This window comes from Portunus trituberculatus, chromosome 16, assembly GCF_017591435.1.
Source record: "Portunus trituberculatus isolate SZX2019 chromosome 16, ASM1759143v1, whole genome shotgun sequence".
Taxonomy (NCBI): Eukaryota; Metazoa; Arthropoda; class Malacostraca; order Decapoda; family Portunidae; genus Portunus; species Portunus trituberculatus.
In genome coordinates this window covers 13918629-13936098 of record NC_059270.1, presented here as the reverse complement: position 1 = coordinate 13936098, position 17470 = coordinate 13918629, and the positions used below count along the sequence as shown (strand labels likewise).

Sequence of the window (17470 nt, the reverse complement as noted above, 5' to 3'; positions counted from 1 at the left end):
GTGGGTATGACATTGTCTGTGCTACAGATATGTAAGATCTTATTGGTGTCTTGAGAAAGCACACATGAAACCAATGATAGGTAAACACAACTGATAATTATAATTTTCAAAGCAGCATAAAACTCATGCTAATAATACACAAAGCTCAGGATGGGAAGAATTTAGGACTAAGCGCCAAACTTGACTGCAAAACAAGCACAAAACTTGTGAGGGGAGTGTAGAAGGGGGAACAGTTGAATGTCAATGAAGAAGAAGAGATAGTTGTCTGGAAGATTATGTCAAGTTGATAGATGGAGGAATTGAATTTTTGCACTATCCAATCAGAATTTTAGATATCAGAAGTCAAGCATTTTGTGGCTTCTCTGCATGATCTACTTATTTCCTGAAGGGTTAGTTGTCCAAGAAAAGATGCAGAAAAGTGTAAAGTGGTATCTTCATCATAGAAGTGGATAGGACAAGAAGTTTGGTTTAAATCATTGATGAATAGTGAAATGAGAGTAGATGACAGGACAGAACCCTGAGGAACACTGCTGTTAATAGATATGCCACTGATAAAAGTTAAACTACTAAATTCAGACTAAAATTTTTGGGTTGTCTTATATGTCAAAATATACAGTATGTATGGGGCAAGAAAACAGCATGATTAATCAGAATAAAACCATTAAAAAATGCAAAACATTTACCTGTGGTGTTGGGGAAGGAGTGAGGGTGGTGCGGTGGGGAATGAGTGGCTGAGAATGCTGTCTGTTGAGGAATTTCAAGACTGTGGTGATGGCATCACGTTGGGAGGGTGTGACAGATACACTCTTCAGCTGAGTAACAAGCTGATCTGCTGTGACATGTCCACTAGCTACTCCTGGAAAGATATATATGTTCATTTAACTATATTAACACAAATGAACAATACAGGGGACCACCAATATCATAATCTTTCACCATCAAACCAAATGAAGATGGATATTTTTTTCATAAATATCATTAACTTTATATACATCACATTTTTTTATAATTTCAATATACATTATAATTACTAGAATAAATAATTTAATTAATTTAAAAACTTACAACTGTAGATGGAAACTTACTTTGTAGTAACTTTTGAACATCTGGTCGAAGCAGAGCATCCCTCAAGACTTGGTCTTGTGGTTGAGGTGATGGAGTAACACTCATGCGCCCCAAGCCTCCCATTAACTGCTTGATTGGATCAAGCTGCTGTTGCTGCTGCTGTTGTTGCTGCTGCTGTTGCTGCTGCTGTTGTTGTTGTTGTTGTTGTTGCTGTTGCTGCTGCTGCTTTGATTTGTATGAAGTAAAATAAATTACATATTTTTGAGTCAATAAAAAGCTTGGTTTGATTATTATTATTATAAATAGGAAAATAACTGATAGACCAAAAGCATAGGCAATGCTCTCCACCATTTACAAAAAGTCAACCAAGTGAGAGCATACTATAAGGATAAATGGAGAGCAGTTGTAAAGTATAAATGTGACCATTACATTTATAACAGAGAATAATACAATTGCAGGTGGCATTATTGGTGGTTGTTTAACGATTCATCTTACCTGTTGCAAAAGATGTTGCTGTCTCTTTTGTTGCTGCTGCTGCTGTTGCTGCTGCTGAAGTAATTTCATTATTACATCCTGTGATGGTGTCCCCTGAGTTGTTAGACCAGGAACATTGGGTGGAGGTTGGTAGTGAGCGACCATGCTTGGTGGAGGTACATTGAAGTTGGGTACAGATGGAGGCGGCATGGAACGAGACTGCTGCTGATGGGAGAGGCCATGACCCTGTGTTTGCTGTCCTGAACTTGATGTATTTCCTTTCATTAACACTGAAAAATGAAGCATGATAATTATTACAACACCTGAGCACACAATTCTCATTGAACAAAGGGACTGTATTCATAATACCTGAGTGCCTATTGCATATCACTTTTTCAAATAAAATGGGTAGCTGTGGTGTGAAGTGACAGATGGTGTGAACACTGGTTCTGCTGCAACGAAATGTCATCTAACCCCAACAGTGCCAGCCTGTTTATATTTCCTGATCTGCCTCAATGCCTTTTTTTCCCAAAAAATTCAAATCAATTCGTATTTCACTTAAAAACATTTAAAATACTAATAAGAAAGTTGGTCTGAGAACTGCAAGTTGTAAATTCTAAATTTTGTCAATTATGCCTTTTCTTACTGATGAGCTTGATACATACGTAGATTTGTCATGTCCTCAAGTTGTTGGATATATAATTTAGCTACCATAAATCACATAAACTGGAAGAGTCAGTGAAGACAGCAAATATTTTTTTCAGAGTAGCATACAGAAATCACTTCACAAGTCATTGTGATAATTCAGGCAGCACTTCACAAGTCATTGGTAGCAATACACAAGTCATTAATCATTACCACTTACAAACTATTCTTTTCATCAGTTTTGAAGAAAAGTATGAAAGAAAATGAAACTTACTAGCAATGAGATCATTTTCAGTAGGAGCATTTGGAACAGCTGGTTGCACTGGCATGGGTGATGGCTTCACTACTGCATCCTTCATCCCTCCATTTAATAACTGAAAATAAGGCAGAATATTTGATGGTCCATACATCAATATAAATGAAACTGATCTGCTTTGAATGCACTTTTAAACAGTAAGATATAAAACCATTAACCAACAATTTGAGCATAATTAAGATGATATCTATATAAAATTCTTGATCAAATACAAACCAAGAAATTTATATACTTTCTAGACTTCAGAAAATTATTTCAAACTAACATGAAATATCATCATTCAACAATATCATTACCATGAATGACAAAACATGTTTTGGTACAAAGCAGACCTCTAAGTTGAAAGAAATTCATTAACACAATGAAGAGCTGTGTCAGGGAGAGACAAAGCAGTTTACCTTAAATAGCACCTCCATGGCTGAAGTGTTGGGTGCTGGTTTGACTGTGCCTTGAGTAGAAGTAACCTGTGAGAGCTGAAAGGACATTCATCCATCACAGAATCTGACACCAAGACAACTGCACTCAAGCTGACAATCAACTAAATGCTCATGTCTGCCAACCTAATCCAAAAGTTCTGCTAGTATAGAAGTAATGACCTTTTAAAAATAGTCGGCCGTTCACGATGACTACATTTCATAACATTACTAAGTACTAATTTAATTCAAGTCAAATGCACCACTCTAAGGCAAAAAAGCACACAATATGAGATGCCTAAGACAGTGCACATATGAGTATGTTGTATGGTGAAACAGAATAACTTTTAGTGAAATAGCAGAATAGTGCTAATGTACATGGAAGAAAGGAGGTGAGAGAAGTATGAGAGAATCAGACCATGCAAAAGGGGAATACAAGGACAAGAAAAAAGTTTATATTCTTCTGTTGTAGTCATCCATTAAGGAATTTCCACAAAATAGGCTTCAAATACACATGTAGATAAAAAAAAATATATATGATATAAAGTTTTAAACTAATGTCATCAACAGGACTGAAATAATGTATAATTCTGGAAAAAAATTTTCAAGGAGAACAATGATGTTTATCAACTTTTTAAATACCTGCAGAACTTTTCCATAAAAAACTCCTTACAGATTACAAAATAAATAAACATGCAAAATCATATCATAATGACCGAGTTTTTACATGTTTACATAAAATTAACAAAAGAATCAATGCATACTTTAAAGGAATAAAAATTAGCATGATATGAAAAAAATTTGTACATTTTTTCTTGAAAACTTGCTTTAAATTATGCTATTTCCATTTTCTCTATAATGTGCTGAACTAAAAAACTTCAATTAAGCTCTAAGCATGTAGCCTGATTACTTCACTGACAGTGTAAGGTTTGTTCTAACATTGAAATATTTAACATAGACCAATCCTCCACATAAAAAAAAAAAAAAAAAAAAAAAAAAAGAGAAATTTGTGCAAGGCTAAATGTTGATGAGAACACTAAGCACAAAGTTTATTCTGCAGAGATGTATTTCTTGTGACAACAGAGAAGCTATAAAACCTGTACAACTTATTTGCTGCCACCAAAATCAAGCTCATATGACAGCTGGCAGTGTTCTTGGTGTCTGTTAATGGCCTCCAAGCAGATGATGCTGAAATTTCACCTTTGTGGGATAGACCTTTGGTGGATTTTGGATAACCAATGCTGTTCCATCTACAGCATGTCTCCCACAATCTGCTCCACTATTATATTAGTGTAGTACTTTTACAGTTCTGCTATTGATACTTTCATTACTGATGCTGTCCAATACCATGATATAGTCAAGGCAGAAGAATATATTTAAGAGTAGTATGAAGTTGACAATCACTAAATACGGCACATTCCATACAAGAAGGTATGTATTCTATATCAAGTAATGCCATACCATGAAGGATCATCCATAACAGACAATATCTACCAGTTCCCATTTCAACCAGATTGTCTCATACAAGCACTATCATCATGATTCTGAAACTCAAGCCACATCTCTAACATTCAAGCATGAACTTAACTCTACACACTATACAACTGCAGCAAATCTTCAGTAAAACTACAAATATATAACTAGACACAACAATGTATAACATATCACATAAAGCAACAATGGTCCAACATTTCTAAACTGGTGGATAGGACGGGATCACATGAAAATTTCCCCTATGAACACTTGTCACATTTCAAGTCACATTTTCAGAACCCACAATGCATAACCACTAATATCTATGTAAGATGGATGTCTAAAGAAGATAGACATATATCAGAATATTTACTCTAGACATTGCAATATATGAAAGAACAAGAAACCTTTCATTAATAACACACACACACACACACACACACACACACACACACACACATATATATATATATATATATATATATATATATATATATATATATATATATATATATATATATATATATATATATATATATATATATATATATATATATATATATATATATATATATATATAAATAGAATTGCCTGCACCACTAAATGGGTGGAAGCTGAACAGTGCTTCCTATACATGTTCTTCAAGTATACCTACAGACGCTATAGGCCATAGTGTAAAAAAAAGTATATATATATATATATATAGAGAGAGAGAGAGAGAGAGAGAGAGAGAGAGAGAGAGAGAGAGAGAGAGAGAGAGAGAGAGAGAGAGAGAGAGAGAGAGAGAGAGAGAGAGAGAGAGATACAGATGACCCTCACTAACTCAGACTAATTCGGGGAAAGGTTGGGCAGTTCAACTCGAACTTTAGGGGGACGGTGCAGGAATTGTTTATTTAATTTTGAGGGGATTAAAAATTTTGGGATTATTGTCTCTCCAAAACCTTCAGACCCTAAATTACCAGATGGTGTAGTTTATTTTTTTATAATTACATACCCTTCCCACCAGGAAGCCATTTTTAAATGTCTTGTGCAGTTGTATCATAGCATGACTCACACCCTAAAAAATTATGTATCACTCAATGGTCGTGTGTCTCTCTCTCACTCAATGACTCAGTAAATGGCCAGGTGTCATGAGAGGAGGTGCATCATTTAGCTCTCTACTTTTCAGAAGTAACGTCCTTACAGGCATAAATTGACGAGAATGAGAATCAGAAACTTCCAGGGGAAGAGAAGATAACAAGAAACAAACAAACAAACAAATGTATCATTGCAAGACAGCTATGGCTGACAGCTGGACCTTGAACCCTCCCCTCTTTCACATGTGTTCTCTCTCCCTTCAAGACCCTCGCCTCATCCCAGGCCTCACTGCCATATTTCTCCACCCTCTCTCTACATCATAAGAATGCTATGATCTTTTCAAACACTTGTTTTTTCCCTCTACCTTCATTATGACAACTATACATCACAGAACTCTAACAATGATGCTATTAAAAGAGATTATTTTGAGACCGGTATAAAGCTGGACCAGACAAATAATAATTACTTCACAGTATCATAATCTCACTTCAACACACTAATAACGACTCAGAGGGTGTCCAGTTCAGTCATAAAACAGCAAATTGCCTTTACGCTGCTGATGGCTCCTTCCAAACCCTCACGTATATTTTCTACATAAGTAGGGATCTGATGCATTATCATCCTATCATGCTCCAAGGAGTCACCATTGTATACACAATCATGTGTGAAAATTTCATGTCAATGAGATGAATACAAATAGCAAAACAAAGATGAAATTATGAAAAATTTTAAGAGCGAATACTTCAAAGTGGTTTTTTACACTTCAAAAATTTTCAGAAAATCGGTATAAACTCTTGATCAACTTTTGATTGATATAATCTAAATTACAACTTAAATGCAATTTTTTTTTTTTGTTGGAATAAAATTTTTGATAATGCCAATAGAAAATGAGATAGAGGAAAGTGAAAAAGCTTTTTTTATTTAGGAAAAAAAAAAAAGTTCAACTCAAATTAGTCCCTGGGTCAGTCAGAGCCCGACTTATCGCAAAATCTGAGTTTTCAAAGTTCAACTATATATATATATATATATATATATATATATATATATATATATATATATATATATATATATATATATATATAGTTGTGTCTTGGATTATGAATTTAATTAGTTTCATAAAATAGCTCATATTCTGGAAAAACCTAGAAAACCTCATATCTTGAAACAAATTTCCCCACTTAAAATAAAAGAAACTAAATCAATTTGTTCCATATCTGAAAAAATATCAATATAAAAATCAATTAACATGGTCCTTTATACAAAATTAAAGTAATTTTTTAACAAATAACAATGATAAATAATATACAGTGGTCCCTCGCTATATCGCTAAACAAAGAACCACTTTCAATGTATTGAAAACAAAGCTTGGGTGGTGTGTGTATGTGTGTGTGTGTGTGTGTGTATTTACCTAGTTGTAGCTTTACAGGGCCTGTGGTGTGTGTGTGTGTGTGTGTGTGTGAGTGAGTGAGTGAGTGAGTGAGTGAGTGAGTGAGTGAGTGAGTGAGTGAGTGAGTGAGTGAGTGAGTGAGTGCATGCGCGTGCGTGCATGCGTGTCGTGTGTGTGTGTGTGTGTGTGTGTGTGTGTGTGTGTGTGTGTGTGTGTGTGTGTGTGTGTGTGTGTGTGTGTGTGTGTGTGTGTGTGTGTGTGTGTGTGTGTGTGTGTGTGTGTGTGTGTGTGTGTGTGTGTATTTACCTAGCTGTAGTTTTACAGGGCCTGGGCTTTATGCTCGTGTGGCTCTGTCTCCATATCTACACTTATCCAATCTTACTTTAAAAGTATGCACACTTTTTGCAGACACTACTTCTTCGACCAAACTGTTCCACGTCTCAATACATTTTTGCGGGAAACTATACTTTTTAATATCTCTTATACATCTTCCCTTCCTCAGCTTCTTACTATGCGATCTTGTGCTTCGACTGGCATATTCTTCTCTCAGGATCAGATACTCATTGCCCACTTGGTCCATTCCATTTATCAATTTATAAACTTGTATGAGATCCCCTCTCTCCCTTCTCTGCTCCAATGCTGGAAGATCCATAGTGTGTGTGTGTGTGTGTGTGTGTGTGTGTGTGTGTGTGTGTGTGTGTGTGTGTGTGTGTGTGTGTGTGTGTATTTACCTAGTTGTATTGTACAGGGTTCGAGCGGGGCTCATAGTGTCCTGTCTCCATATCTCCATTTATCTAATTTTTCTTTAAAGTTATGCACACTATGTGCTGCAACAATTCCATTATCCAATGCATTCCATTTTTCCACCGTTCTGTGTGGAAAACTGTATTTTCAACATCCTTCACACACTGCCTCATCCTGATCTTCTTTTCATGTCCTCTTGTCCTTCCATCCTCTTCCGCCAACAGCACCAGGTCTTCTTTGTCTATCTTTTCAATATCATTTACTATCTTATACATTGTTATTAGGTGCCCTCATTCTCTTCTATCTTGTAAGGTTGGCAATCCCATTTCCTTCAGTTGTTCTTCATATGTGAGGTCCTTTAATTCCGGCACCATCTTTGTAGCAATCTTCTGTATCCTTTCCAGTTTTCTTATATCTTTTTAGAACCATACCACTGCTGCATATTCCAGCCTTGGGCGTATCATGCTTGTGATGATTTTTTTCATCATATCTTTATCCATGTAATGAAATACCACTCTTATATTAGTCAACATCCTATATGATAGTCCAAATATCTTATTCATGTGTTTATCAGGGCTCAGATTTTCTTGTATGATCACTCCAAGATCCTTTTCCTCTTTAGTCTTCATTATTTGCTCCTCTCCCATCAAATAGTTCCATACTGGTCTTCTCTTACTCTTTCCTAGTTCCATTATGTGACATTTCTTGGCATTAAACTCCAATTTTCACTTTCTTGCTCCATTCATAGATCTTATTTAAATCTTTCTGTAGCAGTAGACAGTCCTCTCTGGTTTTGATAACTTTTAGCAACTCTGCATCATCAGCGAATAAATTCATATAGCTGTTTACTCCAATGTGAATATCGTTTACATAAACTTGAAACATAATGGGGGCTAACACTGACCCTTGTGGCACTCCACTGGTTACTTTACTCCAAGACAAGTATGTATCTCTGATCACAGTTCTCATTTCTCTATCCTTCAAATAATCTCTTGTCCATTCTAGCAAAGTTCCTTATAGTCCTCCTATGTTGTGTGTGTGTGTGTGTGTGTGTGTGTGTGTGTGTGTGTGTGTGTGTGTGTGTGTGTGTGTGTGTGTGTGTGTGTGTATTTACCTAGTTGTAGTTTTACAGGGCCTGGGCTTTATGCTCGTGTGGCCCCGTCTCCATATCTACACTTATCCAATCTTACTTTAAAAGTATGTACACTCGTTGCAGACACTACTTCTTCATTTAAACTGTTCCACGTCTCAATACATCTCTGCGGGAAACTATATTTTTTAATATCTCTCAGACATCTTCCTTTTCTCAGCTTTTTACTATGCGATCTTGTGCTTTGGGTGTCATATTCTTCTCTCAGGATCAGTTTCTCATTATCCACTTGGTCCATTCCGTTGATCAATTTATAAACTTGTATCAGGTCTCCTCTCTCCCTTCTTTGTTCCAGGGTTGTGTGTGTGTAGACACTGAAAGCATGATTCATCATGCAGCAGTAGGAACCACATGGGTTAACCACAGCTTTTCTTGTAACCCAAGCGAATGCTTGTACCAAGGTGAATTTTCCAGGATATTTTGTGTTTGTAACTCAATTTACTTGTAAGGAGAGACGCTCGTATCCCAAAGCACCCCTGTGTATATGCAAAGGTTATGCTCCTGGAATTGTTGCATTTCTCAAAATTGCATTATTCAAACATACCTTTCCCATAGAAAACAATGGTAATAGCAGGGCTTACATTACTGGCCACTAGGATAGACTGCCTATTTTGGGGATTTTGTTACTTGAACCTTAAAAAAACTATTAATACATCACTAGGTCATGGAAACGATAAAAACACACATTATCATTATATTAGCTCTGATAGTACGCCATGTCCTCTCCCTCAGTCCTGTCACTTGGACAATCATCGAGGTCTTTTCTCCCCTAACACTTCCAACTTCTTTACAATGGTCAGTCTTCCTAATTTCTTGGAATCACTTTCCTGTGAAGAGATTGAAGGACACCTGGATGCCATAATATAGGAGACTAGATAAAAAACACAGAGAAATGATCCACTCACAGTGCAGATTAGCTCCAAACTAAGGAGTGAGGTCTCGCAAATAGTCAACTCTTGATTAATGTAAGGGTTACGTTCCCGGAGACAATGCATTATTCAAACAATTTCCCCACAGAAAAAATGGTAATAGAGTAGGTTATGTTCCTGGCTACTGGGAAAGCTTGCCTATTTTGGGAATTTTTTTTATTCAAATCTAAAAAAAATATATATATATACATATATATATATATATATATATATATATATATATATATATATATATATATATATATATATATATATTAATACATCACTAGATCACAGGGCAAAAAACACACGTTCTCATCATATTAGCTGTGTTGGTATACCACAAGCTCTCTCTCAGTCCCGTCACACGGACAATCACCAAGGTCTTTTCTCCCCTAGCATAGCAATGCAACACTTCGAAAATTCTTTTCAATGGTCACAGTCTTCCTTGATTTCTTGGAATGCCTTTCCTGTGAGGAAGGTGAAGGATCCTTGGATGCCATAGTATAGGACGCAAGGTGTAAAAGCAGAGAAAAGATCCAATCACAGTGTGGGTTAGCTCCAGACAGAGAAGTGAGGTCTCATATATATATTTATGTTCACAAAACAATATTTCTATTAGCTTTTTACAAGCCTTACCACCAAGAAAGGATTGTTTTATGATAAACAAAGTGAAATCTTACATGGAACAAAGTAAATAAAGCAAGACATGAGGAGTCATTTGTCCACTGCTTCTTCTTCTTGTAACCTTCTTTAGCTTGTGTGTTGCTTTTACCATAATATTTGTGCTTCCATCCCTTTATTGCCTGCTATAATGGATACTATACCTTTGTATTCATGTACGATCATGCCATGAGGATCACTTTGACTCTGTGGCAATGAGTGATAGTTTCAAGACACTCTATTGAGTCTGTTCCTTTTCACAACTGTGGTGAAGCAATGCAAGAGCTAAAGCGGGTCACAAGAAGAAGCAGCAGCTGTAACCAATTGGGGGCAATGGCGAACAAATGCCTCCTCATCTCATGCTCTGTTTTCCACGTCCCATGCAAGATTTCACTTTGTGCATCACAAAACAATCCTGTCATGGTGGTAAGACTTGTAAAAACCTGATAAAAATGTTCTGTGAACATAAATGTATATATGAAACAGTAACACTTCCTTGGGAGGTGGTTTTACCAGCAATCTGCTATCAACCTCATTACCATGGCAACAATTTCTCCCCACCTCATTACCATGGCAACAATTTCTCCCCATGTGTTTTTGGATACCACTTCGTGGCTGGAAGTTGCTCCCTTGCTGTTAAGTTTCTTGGATTCCAGCCCTGTGTGGTTCCCACCATAAGTAGCGTGGGTGCACATGATGTCATCAAATCAAGTTAACTCACATTAAGTCAAATAAATCGCATTATTTCATCACATCTCCTTAAACATCAAGTTGCATTAAATCAAAATCGTGTTATTCAAACTCCTGTTAATCAAGAGTTAACTGTATATATGAAGGCATCAGAACTACAGGGACTCAAGTGCTGCCTCCCTGATTTTCGAGGTATTCATATCTGTGAAATTGGTAACTCTTCTTCTGTCTGGCTATGTCGTTTGCCACACTGTTTTCCAACTTCAATAGGGTTGAAAGAATTATAGAAGCCAGTGAGCTCACAACCTATGAATTCGGGAAGTACGTGCTGGTTGAGCCCAGTGGAATGTCAATTTAGAACCAGGCAGGCTCAAGGTTAGCAGGAGTCAGCCAGCCCATAGACATCTCTCGTCCAATCAGCGTTTACCCCCTCTCCAATAAGAAATGCATCATCTTGGGCCAATCAACATGCTGCTATGTACATCAAGGATCTCCTTCCCTTCATTACTCATACAAAATCCCAGTACTTCTGGGATATCCTGGCACAGCAGGATGCTCTGCTGCATAAGGGAGGACAGAAGGCAGTTGACAGTGACTATGAAGGAGATGAAGACGGCAACCTGATGGAGTATGATGAAGAACAGTAACTTAACTGCCTTTTCCCCAACCTTCAACTTCTTTAACAGATGTACAATAACATTAAGAGTGAATACAGATTGTTCATACACAGTCTTTTCCTTTGACTAACAAGTGCCAGCTATTAAACCTTGGTTTTACCATCATTACTAAGTTATTTTCTTAATGACTTCCTCTAACGTCCCATTAATCATCCTTCAATTTGTTGCTTTCTTTTACAGAACTGTTGTACTGCAGTATGTACCAACTTTAGTTAAAAATTTTATCAAGGTATAAATCATAAGTCATGCAATGAAATGTACGAAAGCTTGAGGTGGGATTACATTTTACAAGCAAGTGTGCAAATGCATCATACACTTTTCATTCTTCATCAAAAAAATTCAAAAGAGTAGGGCTTTCGTCTGAAACTTGGTTGAAATTGATATCATTCTTAGAAGTGGAGTTATTGTTCATAAACTTTAGATACATTTTTCTCTGTTTTTAAAAAATTGTAATGAGTCCATATGGTACTGAGGTTCTCATATCTATATATATATCTATATATATATCTATATCTATATCTATATATATATATATATATATATATATATATATATATATATATAAAGAAAGTAAACAAACAAATTGCTATATTGCTAAAATGATGCTGCCACTTTCATTGGTTTTCACTGTAGTTTAGGGATGGTAGGTATTTTCAGTTATATATACAATGTAATGTAAAGGAACACAAGTAAAATATAAGATGATTTCTTAATAAAAGGTAATGCATTTTGCCGCTCGTGAGCAGCAACACTTGACGATAACTCAGCCCGATCTCATCACCTGGGCAGAGCTATCAGACGATAGGTCTAACACACATTGTTGACTTTGAGTTTAGAGATGGATAAGTACTTTTCACAACTATATTTAGAATATAATGGGAAGAACTAAGAGTAAAAGTAAGCCAATTTCTTAATAAGAAAATGTAATAATTATAAATACCTTAACTGCAAGTGGCAACACTGACAACCCAGCCTGACCCTATCATGTACAGTGCTACACACCCATAGGAAGAGAGAGAGAGAGAGAGAGAGAGAGAGAGAGAGAGAGAGAGAGAGAGAGAGAGAGAGAGAGAGAGAGAGAGAGAGAGAGAGAGAGAGAGAGAATTATTACAAGCTAAGAAAAGGTGAAAATTGTTCATAGGAGAAATCCCTGCCGGTTTAGAGATGTCGGACATAATATAAATAAACAAGAATCTATTTCAATTCTGCTGTCTGACATGCTACATTATGATTAAAAACTATTTTGTAAATATGAATTTGTTCACATTTCAATGCTAAAGATAAAGTGTCACACAAATACGCATGCTCTACTGATAACAATGTGGAACAAACTAAGTACATGCATGATAGAAAATTCAATACTTACAAAATCGTCAAATGCATTCATTTGGCTGCTGAGGCCATGATGGTTGTGACTGACATGGCTATGGTGAGGGCGGTTCTGTTGGCGCATATTGCGTATACCAGCTTCAACTTCTTCCAAACTCTGTCCCTTCCCATCCATCACTGTAATGAATCAATTAATCAATAATCCTAATTAATCATTACCAAAATCTTCTCACCAAAAGCTGGATGAGTGAGATGTATATTTGGGAAATGGAAAAGCACCTGGAAGATAGACCTGTAACAATGTACAAATGATAATGTATTTACCGGTGGACCAATTCAGATATGAGAAACGGGATGGGTATAGCAAAATGTAGCAGTTATACAGCTCTAACATCTCACTTAGATGAAGAGGTTGGTATGTTGCAGGTAGGACAGTGAGGACAGGTTTCTTCTTCATTAAAGATATGTGGGCCACAGCTTACAAATGTGATTGAGAGTATATGTAGGCATTCAAATATCTAATACTTTTTAAGGTCATCAACTTAGATGAAAATCCAAAATATATAAAAAAAAAATGCAAAAAATTATCTCATGGCATCCTAAGGCTTAGTACTTCATTACATGCACAATAATTTGTTGTTCACATCTAAATACTGTTAAATACCTATTTATATGCCCCTACACCCACAATCGGTTGCTAGTCAAGGTCATCAGAAGCGAGAGATGGCTACAGAAAAATATTGATTAAAAGATAAATAAATAAATGAATTCATAAAAATTGATGAAGTTTTCTTTACAGATTTATATAAGTTTTCTCTCACAGCCTGGTGAAGAAGAGCCTCAGTCACTCATTAGTGTGTATTATACACACTTGGAAAGAGGAGAGTTAGTAATGCTCTCTCTTTCACTAACTTTTGTACTTGCTTAGCGTTCATTTATTGTCTTTCACCATGAAGGGTAAGAGGATTTCTTACCTTACCCAAAGAAGCAAGGTATTGGCAAAAAGCACATCAGATATTACCCAAGAGCAGAGAATAAAGTGAGGTTGCGCATGTAGCCTCAAAGCATGTCCGCCAATCTTTCCCCCCACCTCACCTGTCACTTTATACACAAATTTTTCTCCCTTTGCAGCCTGACTACTACTACTGCTATGTCTCTGCTACTGTACAATTAATACCACTGCCTTTAACATATTATTTACACAAACAAGAGAATCTCTTAGAGAAAGGATCTAAAATTTTGGGGAGCGATGAGGAAATCACATTCACTGGAGCTAATATTATAATTTCAGTGGAGTAGCTTTAGACACTGGTTGGCAACATGTGTTATCCCAAAATACTTAAAAATCCCTGACTTAACAAACACTCACCACCAATCACTGTGCCATCAGTGTGGCACACCCTTATTGTAAAAGTCATGTGCAATGTTACATCTAATGGATTCCAGATTAGAGGAAAAAACAAATCATTTGTCAATGCAATTGCAATTATGGCATGTACAAATTAACATCTAAAAATTCCACTATTATACTGGTGTATATGACTGAAAAGTGTTTGAGCATCCCTTTAAACTTTAAAGCCTAGCATCTTAAAACCAACTTATTTTGTTACTGTGGTGCATTTTTCTGCCATTTATTGTCTGATTTTTACTATTCTGGTATCATTTGAAAGGGAATTTAAATATATACAAGAATTAAGTGGCAGAATTTTGTGTTTATTCCTTTACCAACTTGAGAAAAATATGGATGATGAAAAATTCTTATTTTCTTGATGACAAAACCTAATTATCAAAATCTTGCCACATAATTTCCTTAGAAAATCATCAAAGAATATAATGGTAAGTTTTAAAGAAAATCCAAGAAAAATTGTTGTTAAAATAATATAAATAATCTAAACCTCAATAAAAAGAAAAACTCTTGCTCTAAATCTAATCAAACTTTTACTATATATCTAACTCACCTAAAGGAGTTCTATATTTTATACAAATTTGGTGGTTTGGTTCAGAGATAACAAAAACAAGAAACAACTTCAACAGTCCCATTAATTAATAGAAAATGTCAGAGAAGTACAATCATCCCTTGACATGCACAGAAGTTTGGTAACAAAGATACTCACAGTTGAAAATCTATGTTACAATGTATTATTCATTATTCAATCCTTACAGCAACAATCACATGCTCATAATCATCTTTTACATTCAACAGTCCCTCAAAAATGCAAATTTATAACTTTTAACAGCATCCATGTGAATCAACAACCAGACATTCTATGTATTTGAGCTCTTATTTCTCTGATGCTCCCTGCAAATTATCATTCCTCTCTTCTAGATATGTTTTGTGAGCCTCCTCTACCACTTCCCTACAGCAGTAATTTCTGTAGCTAAAATAAAATCATATAATTTGCACATCTAGCCAACTAGTGTTAGATTGGCAAGGAGAGAGAGAGAGAGAGAGAGAGAGAGAGAGAGAGAGAGAGAGAGAGAGAGAGAGAGAGAGAGAGAGAGAGAGAGAGAGAGAGAGAGAGAGAGACCGTGGTACAGTGGAACCATGAAGCTTTGGGGTCTGAGAGGTCTCCAAGCACACGGGTTCAAATCTTGTCCACGGTCCGAGTGTAGGTTGGGCTTCCCCATTCGGGGCAACGGTTTCCTAGCGGCTAGGCTTTAAGATAGGAGGTGCCCAAAAAATATCCCCTTTAGCCCATAAACTCCCATGAAAACCCCACAGGGTATAAACAGAGAGAGAGAGAGAGAGAGAGAGAGAGAGAGAGAGAGAGAGAGAGAGAGAGAGAGAGAGAGAGAGAGAGAGAGAGAGAGAGAGAGAGAAATACATTATCCAGCATGGATGCATGCTATTTGTGACTTACTGAGATCTTTTATAGAAGGTGGAGGCTGTGACCCATGAATCCCTGGAGGTCCAATAGGAGGTTGAGTAGGTCCTAAGGGTTCTGGACCTCCTAAACCCGCTGAGGAAGCTTGCTGTAATAGGTCCACTATGGAGTTCGCACCAGTTTTGTCTGCTGGAGAAATTGGTGCAAAGAAGTGGTTGGAGTCGAGGCCTGCCGTGGCTGAAGGGATCACAATGTTTGGTTCGCTAGCCGTGATTTCTGCAGAAGGAGCCAAATGGTCAGAACCACTTTCAGAAATGGCAATAAGCAGCTGTCACTTGTCTTTCAGGGCAATTAATAGTTACAACAGATAACTGTATCTAAGTAAGATCGGAGTGTTAGTACTAAATCTACATTTAAAGTCAATTCAACAAGTATTATTACTATTATGGTTGTTATTGCTACTTATGAAGAAATATTTTACCTTATACTTCAGCACAATGTGACCCATCTTTATTTTCCCTTAATCATAATCAACACTACTCAACCAGTCTTTGCCAGCATTACTCAAATTGGTAACCGGTAACTCTAACCTGTCCAATGCTTTCATAACCTTGTGTTATGAAAGTATTCCTTCCATAGGTAAATAATATTTTATTTTCTTCAGCATTCAAGGTATTGTTTTACAACCATGAAATTAATGTGTGATTACTCCCTGTATACATTATCAAAAAGCTATATGAAGGCATCACTAAACATTTAAAGTTATAAGTTTCCAAGTGTATAATTTAATCCAGAAAACTGAGAAAGAACCTACATGGATGTCAGCCAAAAAGATAATCAACTTCTGTCAAGCAACTCCTTATCCACAACTACATTAATCAATACCACCCACCATCCTCATATACCTTATTAGTGTGTTAACCTTACTCTCACTCAGTCTTAATTTTCTTCTTTCACACATCCCTTCAAATACCTTTATTAGCTACACCAAATCCCGCAAGTTGAATACCTCAGATAAGTGTCAGATATCTTGAACTGAAGTTGGATGCTCATGCACTAGGACAGACACCTGTTATCTCAGATTGTTCTTTATGATATATGGGGTAAGTTGGCTGCTCAGATAGAAAATGGATACATATCTAATGTATTATTCTACTGTAGAGCAACATATCTTAGGTTATTCTGAGTTAGCCAAATGAAAGAATAAGAGAAAGAAACCACTGACTGAAATGACATCATTTTAACACAATTACAAGAACAGAAGAAATTGCAGTGTGATGCAAGGTATCACTAGGGAGGCAAGTCTGGGGAATGCTGTGATGCAGTCAATGCTGCCAGTACTTGAGAAAAGTTTTTTTCAAGATGTGCAATAGATAAGAAGGATATATATTTGGACATCAAATATTAAATACATAATTCAAATATCAAATATTTTCTACCTATACAGTGCATTATACAGAACCACTTAGAGATTACAATGGCATGCACACTAGATACACTGACTACTTTCTGTGCATCTTTTGTCCTGCTTTGTCACGCACAAGTGGTGCTCTTGCTTACACCAGCTGTGTTAGCTGGTCTTCATGATGGCTTCTAATACTAAATCTAGTTTTTTTTCCTGATAACTTGTAATT

General features: G+C 36.3%; 1 protein-coding gene across 3 annotated transcripts in view; it reads right to left on the bottom strand.

Moving 5' to 3' along the window:
- LOC123504453 overlaps nucleotides 1-17470 on the bottom strand; it is a 76293-nt gene that overhangs the window by 44431 nt on the left and 14392 nt on the right. Inside the window, exons 9-15 of one of the 3 annotated variants that reach the window (XM_045254971.1) lie at nucleotides 15873-16112; nucleotides 13049-13188; nucleotides 2899-2973; nucleotides 2459-2558; nucleotides 1561-1829; nucleotides 1086-1293; nucleotides 684-856 (exon numbers count right to left, since the gene is read on the bottom strand). In XM_045254971.1, the coding sequence (XP_045110906.1) occupies nucleotides 684-856; nucleotides 1086-1293; nucleotides 1561-1829; nucleotides 2459-2558; nucleotides 2899-2973; nucleotides 13049-13188; nucleotides 15873-16112 (1205 nt within the window). The remainder of the gene's footprint in view (nucleotides 1-683; nucleotides 857-1085; nucleotides 1294-1560; nucleotides 1830-2458; nucleotides 2559-2898; nucleotides 2974-13048; nucleotides 13189-15872; nucleotides 16113-17470) is intronic. The other 2 variants (XM_045254973.1, XM_045254974.1) reach the window with 2 other exon arrangements.